Here is a 17,579-nt window from a genome sequence, read left to right as displayed (position 1 = left end):
TGTTGACTGAAAATCAACAAGTAAGGAAGTAACCAACTCATTTCCTTTTTCTATTGAGCAAGGTTTTGAAATCCTGGCTGAATTTCTGCACTTCTGTCAAATTTAATAAGTTTTGCTCAGTTAGGAACAATCATGCTTAGCTCTTGGTAAATGCAAAGATTTTTTATTTCACTATGAGATTTAAATGCTTTGTCTCTCAATATGAGTTCATGCTGCTATTTGGCCTTTCATTGCAATGTTTCAGCCAGGTGCCTATTGCTGTAGGACATATAGGTCCATACTAGTAGTAGTGAAGGCAGAGGCCAGAATCTGAAGATTTTTCCTCAAATGAATACAGAAGGCACCTGAGACACAGAAAATTATTTGAAATCACATTACAACACTTTCTAAAGTGACTACCTAAGTGAGGTCAAAAATAAGAGTTAAAAGCACAAATACCATGTGCTTTTAACTTAATTTGTGCTCCCAATTTCCTTTGATACAGAAATCTTTACTATTTACCTTACTTGTGAAGTGTACAAAGAAAGAGGGATGTTAAGGAGCAAAGAAATTAATTTCTTCCTCTTAGATTTCATCTCCCTGAAAAGTGCATCAAAATCTTTCAAAGAGGCTGGAGGGAGAAAGGCAAAGAGGGTGAAGAACATTTGGAGCTGTAGTTTGATATCTCATTGAGAGGAACAATTTGTCAGAGCTGTGGAGCTGTCAGTCTTTGACATGATAAGGAATAACACCAAATGAGTAATGTTTCCTCCAAAACCAGCTCCTTTAATTACAAACCGCTTCCTTGCAGAAGAGAGACAGAAGATGCAGAAACACCAATTTCATGCACTTGTGCCTGAGTAATGTCTCCGCACTGCCTTTTCCAGATGGCAACCTCTTCAGTGGAAGAACTAATGATGTGGGCATATTTAGGGAAAAACCAATAACGGAGTCTTTAACCTTCAACAGCAAAAAGCATGTTGTACAAAATGTTCCTTGGGATACATTTACAAATATCAATTACATTGCTCACTGAGGTGTAATCAGCTGTAATAATCAAAATTAATTTAAAAAAATAATTAAACAGACCCCAGGGCAAATAGTCAATGCTCCTGCAGTATGACATCATAGTCTACATATGTACCTGGGAAGAACTTGCTCACTCTGTAAGCAGCAAAGTGGTTTTAAGGAAAAAGAAGGATTCTGTGACATGCTGAGAAAAAGTTTGCAGCTCAGTAAGGTACTATCAGACACATTACTTGGGTATCATAAACTTCCTCACCCATATATCTGGAATTGAAACAGGCATCATTGGTTTAAAGCTGCAATCTGCTATAGCTTGAGTTAGAGGGTTAAGACTCCCAAACTGATGCTGTAGCAGACTTACTGTCTCCTCAGCAGGAGAAAAAAAGACCTTAATATGTTCAGCACTGCAGTACCACAATGGTAATACCTGATGATTTTTACTAATTTAGTGTCTGAAGGACAAGATTTACATAAGCAATGTAAGTCAAAAGCAGCGGTAAAGCCAGCATCCTCTCACCTCGCTCTGACACAAGCAGAGCCCTGTGAGCACAAACACACAGAGATTGCTTAGGTTTTTCCTTTCATAGAATCATAGAACAGTCAGGGTTGGAAAGGACCTTAAGATCATCAAGTTCCAACCCCCCTGCCATGGGCAGGGATACTTCACACTAAACCATCTCACCCAAGGCTTCATCCAACCTGGCCTTGAACACCACCAGGGATGAAGCATTCACAACTTCCCTGGGCAACCCATTCCAGTGCCTCAACACTCTCACAGTGAAGAACTTCTTCCTTATATCTAACCCGAACTTCTCCTGTTTAAGTTTTAACCCGTTACCCCTTGTCCTGTCACTACAGTCCCTAAGGAAGAGTCCCTCCCCAGCATCCCTATAGGCCCCATTCAGATACTGGAAGTGCAATAACTAGGCCTCAAGCAAAAAGTATGCATTAATACATCATATGTTAAGTCTGCCAACTGAAGTTCTTCTTATCAATGACTATTTCTTAGTGATTATTTTTAGTAGTCTAGGAAAGGAACTTTAACTGCAGTGGGTGTCTCGTTTACAATGGAACATTTCAACAGACATACTGAGAAGTCTCCCAAGCCCAGACAAACACTTCAGAGCTGTAAAGGCAGACCAGTGACACAGTTAAGGAAGACAAAGAGCAGAAGTTACCTCAGATTTGCATGTAATTTCCTTTGTGTTTCGGCCAGGCATCAATTTCATAGCTGAAGAGAGGCTTTCGCTCCAGGAATTGTGCTTGCTCTGTGTCAGGCCTGGCCCTGATTTATGCTGAAGAAGCTTCTTTTCAGACGCTGTGGGCCAGAACAGAAAAAAAAAAAAAAAAAAATCTTGTAAGACTTGGAGAATGTGGGAATGTGGGCCTGTGGGAATTTAGAGGATTTGTATCCCTGTTACACAAGACACAAGAAAATGGCAGTGCCTCACTCCAGCTGGATTGTCCTTCTATATATAGAAGCGTTGAATTAGCAGGTACTCCTCAAATCTTTAAAAACCTCACAGAGGTCTGCCGTAGATCAGTTTCATTACACAGACATGAACTTTGAATCGCTGCAGCACTACACACATTGGGATACTCTTCTTCACCCAATTATCCTCCCTTTTATATTCTCCTATGGGACACAATTGTCAAGCCCTACAACATCACCCATCATCTGTGATTACAGAACAGCTAGGGCATGACACAGAAAACAATCATATTCCTTGATGACAGTCACCGGGAATCTGCTTCATCTGTCAGGTGATGTGCAGAGGAAGGGTATAACCAAAGCACCAGTGACTTTCCATTAAGTGCTACATTTCCTGCAATGTCTTTGCTTACTACAATGAGCGTTCCATAAAAGACAGAGACCTATCAAGTGTTGCCAAGCTTTTGTCATAATTTCTTCCCATAAAGGAGTGATTTCTGTTAACTTCATGTCCCTTTCTTTATCATTTCCTTTTACAGAAAGATCCATCTTGTAAGTGTCCTCCAGAGCCTGCCTCCTCTGAGAAATGAGCTGCTTCCAGATGACTTCTACTGTTCTCAGAATCTCCTGATGCACTAGGAAACAAAAGAAACTACAAATGAAAAATCATTTTTTTGTGTAACAAGTCAAACAGTAGATAAAGGAAAAACATCTCATTTGGAACAACATTGTTCCAGAGTAACAGCTAGAGTCAGAGGAGTTGCTCAATTTTGCCTACTGTCTCCATACGTTCTAAGACAGACTACTTAGTCTAGAACAGAAAACAGCAGGTCATTACTTTTACTATATTTCAACTCTCTGAAAGAAACAAGTAGGAGTGACAGATGATTCTAACTTGTTTCTGCCTTCAGAAACCATCTCATCAGAATTTTGATGATCTTACTATCACACACAGAATGCTAAAGCACATTCCTTTGTGTTGCCAAACTTTATTAGAGATGGTGGGTGGAGGGTAACTGATTCATGGAATAATTTGACATAGCAACAGGATGCTCTGTAAGGAAGTGCTGATCTGTTTTGCTGTATTTCCCTTCAAAACAGACTTACTTGGTTGAATCATATCCAAGCCAATATTTATATACAAAAAGAGCACCACTGCTGTACATTGCAGCTCAGCCTCCACACTGAATCCAGCCCCCAAATTTTACAGCTTTTCTCTTAAAAGAGCAAAATGTTTCTTCCTGTGTACAACAGACAGAAGCTTTGTATAGGCCTTGAGAAAAGAAAAAGAGCTACAAATAGTATGTATCTGGGCACTGACACTGGCCACTGTTGTGGTTTAAGCCCAGCCAGTAACTCAGAACCACATAGCCACTCACTCACTCCCCCCACTTTCTCCCCCACTCCCCAGCTCCTGGAGGGATGCGGAGGAGAATCAAAAGAATATAACTCCCATGGGTTGAGATAAGAACAGCCCAGTAACTAAGGTATAACACAAATCACTAGTGCTACCACCAATAATAATAATGATAAGGAAAATAACAAGGGAAGAGAATACAGAGGCTCATCACCCGCCGACTGATACCCAGCCCGACCCAAGAAGTGATCTAACCCTTCCGGGTAACTGCACCCAGTTTATATACTGGGCATGACATGCTGTGGTATGGAATACCTCTTTGGCTAGGTTGGGGTCAGGTGTCCTGTCTCAGCTTCCTCCCGGCTTCCCCTCCTCCCTGGCAGAGCATGAGACTCAGAAAGTCCTTGGTCAGAGTAAACAGTACTGAGCAACAACTAAAAACATCGGTGTTATCAGTGCTGTTCCCAGGCTGAAAGTCAAAACCACAGCACTGCACCAGCTACTAAGAAGGAGAAAAATGACTGCTACTGCTGAACCCAGGGCAGCCACAACAAAGGAAGAGATCTCCAGACTGTTACAAATCACTCCTGAACATGTGGGGTGTGAATTTTGGATAAAGAGGTATGATGCAAGCACAAGTACTTTTTAGCACAACTTTCTCTATGCTGTGCTTACAGTGCCTATACACTGAAGAAACAAGTAGCACTTGCACAAGCTGCTCTGATAACTATTTAGGCTAGGCACTTTCCTTCTCGGTAAGCTAAAGACAATACGTGCTATAAATTACCATCATCTGGAGTAGGCAGGTTGCCCCTTTCCTCTTCACTGGGTGTGAGGAAAATTTTGTGATATGAAGCCAGCTTTGGTTTTGCATCCACCCCAAAACCTTCTGAGTAGCTGTGACAAAAAAAAAAAAAAAAAAAGGAGGGCACATGAGTAATTTTTACACACCCACTCCAATTCATTTAGTAGATCAATATTTCCAGGCTTGAGGACTTACACGATACTGCAGGATTTACAAGAGGTGGGAACTAAACCACTGCCAGTCTGTTTTTTGAAGTCAAGGAGCAGTCACCAAAATCCTACAGATTACTCTGTTATATATGCCTTACCCCTGCACTTCTATGTACCATTCATCTCAATTAGCTAGAACACAGGGGCTGTATTAATGTAGCCAGATTGCATCCAGATTTCTTACACTTCCCCTGAGCATCTTGCATGCTGCCACTTTGCTCTGAATTCCTTCACTAGAGGTATCTGCCCTTGCGTGGGAAACACTGCCTGAACTGCTTGCTTAGTCCAACTTCTTTGCACCAGTGGTTGTTTATTCAGTTTATAAAGCACTCCGCACAAACAAGCTGCAAACATTAGCACCATGATATTAGTATCACTTAGATTATAGTTGAGAACACTTAGATTATAGTTGAGAACATCACCATGACCATAAAAAGTTAACGGTGTTTTGAGAATAGGATGTGTGTCAGGTAATTTAGCAGTCAGTAGGTAAAAGATACCAGGAATTTCAGCACAGCAGTAATACTTACAATAAATAAAACAGGTTTAGTTAAGAGAGCCTGGACTCAGTCACAGAAGTGCTGTCAATAATCTATATATTATATAGAAGCACTAGTAACATACTACGTTCTTTCAATTACAAACAGGCACTACTACATGGGAGAGTCAGACCTCTTGGGTATGCAAAGCTGTCACTTTAATTTTGGATTTTCTTTTAAATACCACAATTCTGATTCCCTGGGTTTGCTGTGTTCGGATTTTGGATAGCACTAACATTACTGTAATATATTAAAAAAAAATATATGTTTTCTGCTCTTGCTACATACAAGCAACCCTTACCCCATCTCAACAGTTTTGCCCTGGAAATTATTATCTGACTGGAATGAGAACAATCAAGAAAAGACCACAGGAAGTGCAGCTTATTTTTGTTGTGATCTTGTGTTAATGGATTCAATTCAGACCAACTAAACAGCACAGAAGGCTTGAACTGAAACAGTTCCCCATCTTACATTAGCAAGAGTACCTCTGATACATCACCTGTAAAAACAGCGAACAGAGTGGGTATGGATGTTCTAGCCCTATCCAAGTCAAGGTAAAACTCCCAACTTCAGTATGACCAAGACTTTGCAGCTCAGATCCAAGTAACAATAACCGTAACAGATTCACAAGACCCATGCACAATTTTATATAAATTTTAAAAGTACCCACACAAGAATAGCTGCTGGATTAGGAAAAACATCTCCCTAAATTAGCTCATGCAGATGTCTCAGAGACTGGCCACCTGCACGCTTAAGGAGTGATTCTAGCCCACATCCCAGAAAGATTTCCAGATTCTCGTTTTAATGATGGGCTTGTGAGCCAGCTCCACTGAAATAAGTTCAACCTTGTTAACTGCAGTTACTCCTCCAAAATGAGTAAGCTGCTGGAAATGCTGGATGAGTAAAACAGATAAAACACATATGCTTTGGTTAATAAAGAGTAGCAATTTAACCTAAGTGCAAATTTAAGGGTTCTACTTAGACAAACATGCAAGCTTGTGTGGGTGTATCTGAAATGAGTTGCCCTTTTCAAAATTAAAAAAAAAAAAAGTCACTGTTATTACCATCCAATATCCCTTGCTTATTACACCCACGAACACACGTACTAGTCTGCCTTTGAGAAAGAGAGGTGGTAGGAAACCCTCTGCTCACTAGTATATTTCAAGGAAAAAATAGCTTTCTGACACTGAAGAACAGCTTATCCCTTCCACTTTTGTGCTGAAAGACAATCCATTGCATCCAGAATACTGTCCACATTAGTAAATTTCCTATCCGCTAAATTAAATAATAAAAAATGGTGCCAAAAAAATTCTGCTGTTTTCATGTTTAAGTCTGTGAGGAAAACAGCCGTCTTTCCCTAAGTGTCTTTACTCTGACACTTCAACAGACATCAAGTCAGAGGAGAAGGTTTGTCATACTTAAAGCAAACTGGTGCTTTAAACCCTCAGAGCATTGAGCCCAATGGGTCAAATGCTTGCTAGTACATGTACCACATCCAAAGTCCTTCGTCTATCTAAATATAGCTCAGTCTCAGGTTCTAGTGATTCACTAAAATGGCTATTGCGCAACTTTTACGAAAGCTCCCTCTCTGCATACACTCCCATAAATAAAAGCACAGAGATATAAACAAGCACTATACTGAGATGAATATTTGTACCTGCCCGAATTCAGTTGGCAAAGGCAGTACATTAGGCAGATGGTGAAATTATTATTTGAGTTGTAAGTTGCAAAAATAAGGTCCCACTGCTCCTGCAGGACATTGAGAGTGTTCAGGACATTAAACTGTTCAGGCAGCGACTGTTGCGGTCTGGATAGGCAGTATAGGATGGCTCTGTTTAGACAGCTGTACAGGGCATTGAGGAGAGCTTCCTTTTGAGAAACAGAGCTTCCTAAGACCTGTGAAAAGAAAAGAACAGAGTACTTGGCTTGCTCAAAGAACTTTCTCCCCAAGGATCCTCCCCACTCACTTCATTTAAGCTGTTGCAAACTTATTTCAACAAAGTTCCTCTTAACTTCCTGTTAGATACAAATTCAATTTTTCTGCATTTCTGCTGAAGCCCCCCGAATTGTGGAAGAGATTTATTCCTGTTCAGCAACATGTACATAGCCAACAGACAGCAGCACAAAAAAAGCTATCTCTTCTTTATGCTGCATCATCTATCTCTGATTGTCATTTAGAGCCATTATGTGTTCATGTAAGAAAACAGGAACATTCACAATTACCAAACTGATTACAGCCATCTTTTTGAGAATTGTGGTATCACAATGTCAGTGTGAAAGAGCCCATTACAACATGCTGACAGTTGGAAAAAAAAAATCATGTAACTCACCCCTGCAATCTGTTTGACGGAGAAGATCAGGATTTGCTTGGGGTCAGCAGCAAACATTCTGCTGTTCAGTTTCTCAAACAGCTTCTGAGCAAAGTAAGCAATATTCATCATGGATACAGGCACAGCTGATTCTGAAGTGCCATGAGGGTCACTGCTCCCTGGAGAGGATACAAGAGGGTTGATTATTCCAAAACCAGCTGAAATGCAATAAACCCCATGATGTGATACATGAGGTTACTCGAGCTGAGAAGGAACAGTCTGATATCATGTCTCAAACATGGAAATGTCCAAGGAAGCTCCAGGTCTGGCAGAAATACTTCACTCAGTGCAGAAATGATGGCTCCATTCTAAGGGCAGAACCAGTCTCACTAAAATCATGAAGGACTGGTGCAACTAATAACCAGAAAGGAAAGCAGCAACCACTAAATTATCATGGTTGTTTATAGAAGCACTCAAGAATAAAGCTGCGTTTCTAAGTACTCCCTTTTTAATGTTCAAAATCTGTTCTCTAAAAGTAAAAAAAAGAGGCTCTCCAGAAAAATGGCAAAACCACAGTAATTTATGCAAACTTGCCTACAGCTGGAGTGAAGAGACAGTCCAGCCTGCCAGCTGAACTGTCCTTCTAGCTACTGCTTCCAAACCTTTCAAGCAATTACATCTATATTCTAAATATCAGCTAGCTAATGACCTGATTCTCACCACTCACCTCTTGGTCTTGTTTTCCCCTCGCCTTGGCTGGTAACATTGAAGACATCCATAGCAGACAGCAAAACTTCTGTCTGAAAATGTCTCTTCTGCTCGCTGGTGGCATCCTCTGGAGAAGCCTATACAGTGACCATATACATATTAGTACTGCAGGAAAATAGCCAGGAAACAGCCAGGAAATCAGACTCAAATTCAGTTTGATTTCATTGGATTTTTGGAAGATTATGTCTGTCAAAGAATCAGATTCAGAAGTTTTGCTCAAGGAAACAAGTAGAAATTCCAAGAGATACTTAGTACTATCTGAGATAATTCAAAATGCCCAATATTTCTCATAAACAACTAGACACCATATTAGGAAGGTGAAAGGAAAAGCAAGAAGAGCAAGGACAACTACTCCACCTCTCTTACACACCTTAGCTCTTGCTGTGAGCACACAAAACAGCTGCTACAAGATGAGAAGGTTTCTCTGACAGCTAATCTACAATGATACATAAATGCAGAGATTTGGTGTACTCCTCTGTGCAAGGCAACATAGCACCTCTCATGCAGAGTTAGTAAGAGTGCATGTGCAGAAAATTACTGGGCATCAGGTGAGGTGACAGAACCTCACACCCTAGCTGAGAAAACAGGAAGAAGTCCTACACAGGTCTACATTCTCTAGATGACAGCCAGCACTGTTGCCCTCTGCACACTGAATACAAACAAGGTTTTGCACAGAGCCAGAAGCCAGTCTCACAGGTGATTCCCAAGAGATCTTGCTCTCAGGGAACTTCAGCTCCATTAGCAGGCTCAGGATTCAGATAATCAAAAGAGTCATACTCTATTTTAAACTGTACCAACCCTTGGGATGTTACTGCATAAGCCTTTGGGAACTGCTGCTCCACAAAATTATTTAATTCATGACAGTTGCAGTCAAGCTTAAGTTCATTACTAAGTGTATTACTAAGCTATGTCTGCATCAGAATTCACATCTGGAACACCTGGACTATTGAAAATTGGAGATGAAGCCTAGATTTTTCATTTTCCTTTCCTTCAGGCTACTCTGACTCTTTCCAGTGCTTTGACTGATTGAAGTCCATGATTCAGACTCAGCTGCTACAGCTTGTATTAGTCTATACTAAAAGTGAAGACAGTTGTTTTTGGTTTATTTGAACAATGGAAAAGAATTGTTTTCTCAAAAAACAGTACACGAGAATACTTTATGTGAAATTTTCTGTTCTCAGCAAATCCAAGGGCTGCTCTAGTGACAAGCAGGTATTACCAGGGAAAAGAGTCATTTTTTTCACACTATACTTCAATATTGAATATTGCCTGAAAAATGCCTCTGTTTTTGTCTAGAGGCATCATTTTCTTAGTTCACATGAATACTGAGCAGGCAGAAAAGGCCTTTCTTCCCTGTTGAAAAGGTAGGAATTCCATTCCACTAAGCTGGCTGTCCAGATCTGCCAGGATCTTTCGAAGAGCTCTGATCCCACCCTTTTCCTAGACTGTTGAAAATGCTGAATGAATACATGTCTTCATCACTGTTAGCACTTTTTTCACTAGGACACTAGCAGGATACCTCCTGCCCTTCCAACCCCAGTGCAAGGTAGAGCAGCAAAGCCTGATGACTACAATAGAGACCTCAAGAAGCAGCTCAAGTGGATGCCCTTGTTTGTTTGCTGGGATGTTGACAAGACTGTCCATCAGGAGGACTCGCACAAAATCCCACACTTGTTTCTTGGCAGGGTGTGGCCGAAGTGGGAGCGGGGAGGGATCAAGACAGCCTTTCCCTTCAGCAATGGCTGGACCATCAGGAGTCAAAAGGCCTTCAGCGCCTCCCTGTGGAAGCAGACAGCAATGCATTTTAATTCATCTTTAAACTGATTTTTCCTCCTAGCAACCCAACTCTGATCTGAAGGACTCATGCTGATTTAGATGCACACACCTTGGGTGGTCCAGAATGGAAAGCAACCATAGCCAAAGCTTTCAAGAAGTCAGGACAGTGCCAAACGGGGTCCTGAGTATAAATGTGATAGATCAAGCACAGAAACTGGATAACGTTCCCTGGATAGGCAATTTCCCAGAAGGCTTCTGCATCTGTAACAGGCTGAACACAGACAAATGTGTATTTAGTCAAGGCACCACTCCTCTCGCTCATATAAGCTCACATTTGCTCTCTCTAGGTATTCCTAAACAACTAAGTAAATATGACATGGGCATAGAAGTCAGGCAAGGCACAAGCAGCCAACTTCCAGATTGAAGATACACCCAATCGCAAAGATGGCATATCCTCACCCTCAAGAATGAAAAAAAAAAAAAAAAAGGGTAATGCTGTGTGTAGGATCCATATCTGTGCTCAGAAGCTCTTAAACATGAGCCCATCACATCATCTGCTAAGTACATAACCAGACCAATAGCTACGCTGATGCTCTGAAGCATACCGTTATGCTCAGTAGTTCCCTGTGAGTGCAGAGAAAGGTTAGTGGCTACAAGGTGAAGACTGCTACTGACATCTGAAATTCTCAGGCACTTTATTCTGCCCTTCACACTGCACTGTCCTTGCAATAAAATGCTTACCTTGTCCACAGTGACTCTAACCATTTCCAGCAGCAAAGCAGCTGCCTCTGGACACAATCCAATTTTGAGGACATTTTCCATAAGGTGGTGCTGTAAGATCCACTGCAACATAGACTCAAGATCTTTCTACAAAAGGAGGAAAGTTATTTCAAGATGAGATGTGAATTATATAGGATATATCAAGAAAAATGCCTGCTCTCCACATCAGAAAAAACACCAAAACATTTTCATCTCCAGCAGCTCCTCCTTTACCTATTAAGTATGGTTCCCCAGGATAGCACTAATGGATTGTCTTCTGAAATACATCCTTGGCACTACTGGGACAAAACTGCCTTATGGCTTTCCAGGACACTGGAGGGAATTACCAAATCCACTGATTCTGAGACTTTAATGAGTCTTAATGTAAGAGCAGACGAGGAAGCAAATCTAAAATATATTCTAAAGTACAGTAAACGTCATTTAAGACCCACATGAACAATTTGAACACAAATTTCTTTAAATCAAAGTTAACTTACTTAATTTTAAAGTACGACAGACTAATTTTAACTACCACAAAAACCAAGTAGAGTCAACTTGCTTGAGAATCCTCTCACAGAAAAGGCCACAAAATGCTAAAGTAGTGAAGCAATAACAGCTTCATGCTTGTCTACTATTTTTTTCATACCTTAGCCACTTCAGGTGGTTCAGATGGTGGAGTTGCCAAAAAGAGCCCTGCCACAAGCAAGTAGACCTCAGGGATGTGGACATGATCAGTCAGACATCTTTGCAACACAGAAAAGCCAAAAATCAAGAAGGAGCCATTGTCAGGCACTGAAGGATGAGTTTTTAAATTATCTTTAAAGGAAAAGAAAAATAAAACATTCTGAGGAAGTGTGTAAAAATGAATGCCATATCAGAGGAAGGATTAGTGACCCAACTTTTTATCCTCATACATATGTGTCCCAGGCCATGTAGTGCTCTGCTAAGCTGCAATAACAACAGTTTAAAAAACTTCCCTAGATCACAGTTTTTCCCACTATAACTTTTGTTACAAGAGATTCTTCCTGAATCCTTCTTCCTTTCTCTTCCCCTTCTCAGAACCACAGGTCTAGTTAACAAAAAGCAAGCTGAACGTATCTTAAAGAAACAGAAGGTTGAGCTAACATCTCAACACCTCACAAGTTTACCAACTAGCCCTATTTCATACAGGACAAAAAGGGCCATTTCACTGCAACTGCTAATCAAAAGTGCCAACTGTCATGCAAGGGCGAAGGATGGCTCTCCACTCTTCAGCACAGAAAAGCTGAAGGACTGGGACAGACTCACCTAGAAAGTAGGATCAGTTCTTGGTCTATTGAGATCAGTAGGAACTCTCCCATCACTTCAGCAATCTCCTGTCACTGAGCTGGATCAAGGGATTGTTTCGGGAACATTAAACCAACACATACCCATTAGAATAGTCACTCCCGCAGAGCTGTTCTCCAGCCAGTGGCCAGCTACTATCCCCTCCTTGAATTTGTTCAGCAGCAAGCGATTGTGGAGGAAGCACAGAAGTAGCTTGATTCCTAGCACAACTGTGCTGGAGTGCAGGTAGCTCTGCGTGAACAACAGAAACCAATCTGGTCCCAGCGCCAAAAATGTCTCTTCTTGCTGCCTAGGACAAACAGGGAAATTAAAACAAATGAAAGGAAACATGATGGAAGACAGAAAGGAGATTTTATTTAAAAATTATCTCTAAGTGATCTAGAAACTCAGGTTTCTCTAGAAAAAAAAATAAATCTGATTAAGAGCATACCGCAACACAGAATCATAAAACTTAACACACAATTCAAGGTGCTCAATTCCTACTAAATCCAACCTTATATTACTGTCAGACAAAAAAGTTCATTAACATAAATCTCCTTCTGATAGTGTGTATCAAGAACTGAAGACACATCACAGACTATATTTTTCAACCTATGAAATCAAAAATTCCTGTTTAAATTTTGAAGTCCAGCATATGAAAATGCACAGTTTCAGCACCTAGCACTAAGACCTCCATCTTTCAGTTATACAAGGTAGAGCTATAGTAACTGCATGCTCATGGTTACAATAGATGGGTGCAAGTAATCCCACTTTAGCTTGAACTGATTTTCAAAGACAGCTGTGATTTCTTCAACCCTTGCAGTGCAGAAGAAACAGCAATATACGAGTTCCTCCTTTGAGACATTTTCTGAAAACATTAATTTTTTTCAAAATGGTATCACACAGGTATCTGTGTGAATGCCTGATAAATTACTGACAAAAAATAACTCTGAATCCAGTCTGCATTTAATTACTGTTTTGCTGAGACTCAGATATTATCAGTGTGTCCTGATCAAGCACCAGCAAGGAGGAAATCTAGAAGACAGAGACACTTACATATACCTTCCTAAATTGTTCCTACTTACTCAGAGGACAGATGAAGTTTGTCTGAGCGCATTACATCTAACAGCATCTTCAGTAACTGGTTTCGAAGCCAGATTGTCCTTCCAGATGTTTGGCTTAAGGCTACAAATATCAGAAAGTAATAAAGAGTAATGAAGAGACGGAACACATGTTCCATTGCTTTGATGAACAACCTTGTTTGCACTAGATTAGCCCAGTGGAAGTATTTATATCAGTCTTTTGTAGAGTAAAAAGATGCAGACATCAGATTTTAGATGTAAGAATTCCTGCTAACATCAGACCACTGCTGACATTGTCAAAGTCCTCTCTTCAGAGTTAATTGAATCTCATCCAGACTACATGTTGAATAATAATCCACAGGAAGCAATCTCAGTTTAACTAGAGAGGGAAATGTAAATAGGCAATCTGATTTGGAATGCTTAGCTGTGACGTCTATATATATAACTACAGTAATTAGTGCCTCCTTAATACATTGTTTAGAGGTACAATAATCAATATCATCTCAAGTGAAATACCACAATGAAAGAGTCAGCTGCCTGGAAGCTCCCACACACAAAGCCGACATAAATATGCAGATGCTTTAAAAGGTGCAGAGTTCCACATTATTATGTGCTACAACTGTAAATGTATCAAAGTGTTCACAGAAAATCCAGGATGCCAAGTGAAATCTTATTCCTTGTAACAGCCTAGTATGCTCGTTTTGGGACAATTTTAATTTAATGGCCTTCATCCCTCTGTATATCTGTGAAATCCAACATTATGTTGTTTCTGGACAATGCAGCCAAAGTACTGTTGGCTTTTTAGCAGAGAGAGGACAAAAGGGGAACTCTCTTAGCAAGAAGAGGATCTTGCAGTAGGTCAAGTCTTTTGAGGAGATATATATACACACAGTGACTGTGACTTCACTGTTCTTCACATCAGGCCTTTGTAACAACGGAAGTTTTCCCTACAATTTCAGGTCGCCTCAATGCATCCTGTCCCTTTCCATATTAAGCCATCTGAATTGTCTCTTCCGGCCACTGCAGGCAGAAACACTATGACGCATTTAGGGTTCATCCTGACTTGGGGAAGAAGGGTAGTACTTTACTGATCTATCAGAACACATACACCAATGGTAGCTTCTTACCTTCATTCGGCACCTCAGCCACACCATCCAGGCAAATATGATTTTCATCCACAGAAGAAGGTTTCAAAGTGTAAACAAGGAACAATCCAATCCTTGCAGAGAAAGAGGGAAGCAATTTTGGTCAGCAGAAAGACAAACGTTCATTTAATTACTTTGAGATTACATGCAAATATCAGTACTCATTGACAATGACTGTTAGTAACAACCATTGGAAATTCTAATCACTGTAGAAATAGGGTTGAAATAGGAATGCAAAAGTTCATACACTAGGAAGTAAATAAAAAGGACATGATTCTGCAAATGCAAGTAATAGCTATTTTACTATGGAAACATTTTAACCTATTTCTTGATTTTAAAGATCTTCCACCAGGAGAAAAGCAATATTGAGTTTAGCACTCTGTTCATAGAAGACTGAATTGCCTGTGACATTCAGATATCACTGCTGTCACCACTTGGTTTCCAAGCACATAAAGAAGAGCAGAGAAACCTCAGCATATACTCAGGGAGGACTGGCAATCTATTATCACCTGTAGTTTGCTTTAGCACATTACCTAAGGTAGGGTTCTAAGGATGGATAATGTGAAGTACACATTTAGTGAAAGTGCATAACTCCTCCTGCCCACAAGGACATTTCTTAAGCAACAGAACACTTGAACAGTTCACATGCATTAGGTGTGTCCACATCCATTAGATGTGCCAAAAGTCTGGGACCAGCAGAAACCCCAACACCTTTCAGTGTTGCACGCTGAGAGCGTGCTATAGTCTCTGCTGTCCTGCAGCTGGAAGGATTGGGACTGTCTTTATCCACTTGCTCATCACTCTTGGGCCTGACAACCAATCAAATTACCATGGAATAAAAAAATATGGTCTTTTAAGAAAAATGCTCATTCACACTCCTTACTACATGTCAAATTTGATATACTAAATCCACTACTCACACCTATATGAAAAAATAATAGATTAACACACACAACCCCAGGATAAGAACATGCATACATTAACACGCATTAACTGACTGAAATTCAAGAACAAAAATGATAGTTACTGGGATATAAGCCAAACCAAGAGGATTAGGTACATAATTGACTGTGGCCAAGTTGCAATAGTACAGTGATTGCAATATTTTCAGGGCTGGCCTTAGTGAAACCAAAGTACAGACTTTGACTAGTTCCAGTCATACCAGCAGAATTGTTTGTACCATTTTGCATTGCAATGATCATCATCCAAGCCATCTTCACACAAATGTAAGGTTGGACTGAAGTCTGTTTTGAAGGCATGAAAGAGGGTTTCATCAATGGGGATCCTTCAGTTGCCACAGATATGGGGGCTCCTACCAAAGATGAGGTGGAGGAAGTTCTATAGAGTGCTCTCCAGCACTGGCAGAGGTATAGCATATCCGCAAACTGAGAAAGAGCTGTAGACTTGAAGGTTACCTAAGAACATCCCTTGTGTTAAAGTATCCTTGCAACAGATGGGAGAGAATAGTGCAGGCCACAGTAATCCTGGAGTTACTAATTTCAGGATCATTGAAGAGGAAAATGAGCTTGGGCACCATTTGCACCTGGTAGGCAACTGCAGCATTCTGACATCCATCTCTGTAAAAAAGCACAGGGACTATTAAAAGCTTTTACTGGAAGGAACCAAATTTGCTGGATTTCAGCTAAAAAAATTCTCAGGTTGCTCTGATACCTTACACCTTTGGCTTCTAATGTTGCTTTGGCAACACTTCAAACACTGTCAGACAAATTGAGTATGTGTCAGCAATGGAGATCTGAAAACTTCTTTGTGTGTTCTCTACTCTTCCCATTTGTCTTCTCCCCTAGAAACTGCTGCACTTCGATGAGTTCAAAGAAAACACCCTTACTCTATTTTCAAGCAATGAGTTGGTGGTAATAAATGCTGTTCCTATAAAACTCAGAAAGAGACACCAGACAGCTCTGCATAAAGCTTTCTGGTACCAAAAAGGAGGAGTCTAGTATCCTGCTCTACTCAGACCCTCTGCCACGCAATCTCTCTTCAGATACAGGTAACTCCAGTACCCATGATTAAAAAAGAATACTGTTTTAAAAAATCTTCTGGGTTGTGTTTTGGACTTAAACGCACCTTGAACCATTTATTTATTTATTTTTTATTATTATTTCACATTCAGTTCAAGCACTCAGACTTCCCCCACCCAGCAGACATTTGAATTTTCATTGTACAGCAGGGTAACCTGGTGAGCCAGCTTACGATATAGCTTTTCCCAATCTGGTCCCACAGCCAACTCAGGGGCTAATCAAATCACTAACTCCAGCCTTGAAAGAGCAATAAAGGAATGATTCACTCCCAGAGTTCACTGATTCCAACTAGGACCCCTAATATCCACCTCACAGTTCCAGCTTCAGGTTACAGATGAGCTTTTCCCACGTTTCTGATTCAAACACTAGCTGTATACCTGGAAGACTGCAAGATTTCCACAAGATGTGAAAAAAGAGCAAGGTCAAGATTTTCTGGTGCTTTCATCCAAAGCTGAAAGACAAAGGAAAGCAGAGGTTTTACTGCTGTGCTGAGCTGAGAGGACAGTACCTGTGGCAGTTACAAGTATTTCAGGAAGGAGAACATCATAAACTCCCAGTCAGCAATGATAACCTGCAGGCACTGTAAATCCCTACCAGTGTGAGGAGTTGCTGCTCCTGAGTTAGCCCTGAGGAGGAGACCCTCAGGGTCTGCAGGAACACTCCAGAAACTGCACTGGAGGACAGTGGGGAGCCATGGTGACAGATGACCGTGAGCCACAGCATGGAAAATCACCATGCACCACCCCATCCCAAATACTGGATCCAGGAGGTGACATGAACAAATGAAACCTTATACTATAGAGTCATTAGAAAAAAAAAGACCAAAACCACAAAGTAATGTCAACAGATTTACCTCAAAGTTGCAGAGAACATACTGGAATGCACTATAATTCTTTATGACTGAAGACTCAAGGCCAAGCTCAGCTGTGCCCACTAGGGAGAAAATTAACTGCAAAATCCTGTTGTTTAATAGCTGTGTCTTCATCTTCAATAGATAGGCCAGCAACTGAAAATTAACCAACCCAAAACCCAACAAAAAAAAACAACTT

General features: G+C 40.6%; 1 protein-coding gene across 1 annotated transcript in view; it reads right to left on the bottom strand.

Moving 5' to 3' along the window:
• WDFY4 (WDFY family member 4) overlaps positions 1 to 17,579 on the bottom strand; it is a 154,667-nt gene that overhangs the window by 79,401 nt on the left and 57,687 nt on the right. Inside the window, exons 24-39 of the mRNA XM_062606841.1 lie at positions 17,384 to 17,536; positions 16,908 to 16,981; positions 15,907 to 16,068; positions 14,474 to 14,565; positions 13,350 to 13,449; positions 12,369 to 12,574; positions 11,606 to 11,775; positions 10,942 to 11,067; positions 10,310 to 10,471; positions 10,006 to 10,203; positions 8,384 to 8,501; positions 7,678 to 7,835; positions 7,005 to 7,243; positions 4,582 to 4,691; positions 2,881 to 3,072; positions 2,184 to 2,323 (exon numbers count right to left, since the gene is read on the bottom strand). Coding sequence (XP_062462825.1) covers positions 2,184 to 2,323; positions 2,881 to 3,072; positions 4,582 to 4,691; positions 7,005 to 7,243; positions 7,678 to 7,835; positions 8,384 to 8,501; positions 10,006 to 10,203; positions 10,310 to 10,471; positions 10,942 to 11,067; positions 11,606 to 11,775; positions 12,369 to 12,574; positions 13,350 to 13,449; positions 14,474 to 14,565; positions 15,907 to 16,068; positions 16,908 to 16,981; positions 17,384 to 17,536 — 2,400 coding nt within the window. The remainder of the gene's footprint in view (positions 1 to 2,183; positions 2,324 to 2,880; positions 3,073 to 4,581; positions 4,692 to 7,004; positions 7,244 to 7,677; positions 7,836 to 8,383; positions 8,502 to 10,005; positions 10,204 to 10,309; positions 10,472 to 10,941; positions 11,068 to 11,605; positions 11,776 to 12,368; positions 12,575 to 13,349; positions 13,450 to 14,473; positions 14,566 to 15,906; positions 16,069 to 16,907; positions 16,982 to 17,383; positions 17,537 to 17,579) is intronic.

Source organism: Pezoporus occidentalis, unplaced genomic scaffold (assembly GCF_034315485.1).
Source record: "Pezoporus occidentalis ecotype Australia unplaced genomic scaffold, CSIRO_AGI_Poc_V1 ctg98, whole genome shotgun sequence".
In the NCBI taxonomy this organism is placed as follows: Eukaryota; Metazoa; Chordata; class Aves; order Psittaciformes; family Psittacidae; genus Pezoporus; species Pezoporus occidentalis.
Note: the sequence above shows the minus strand (reverse complement) of the source record. Positions and strands in the feature narration are given on the sequence as shown.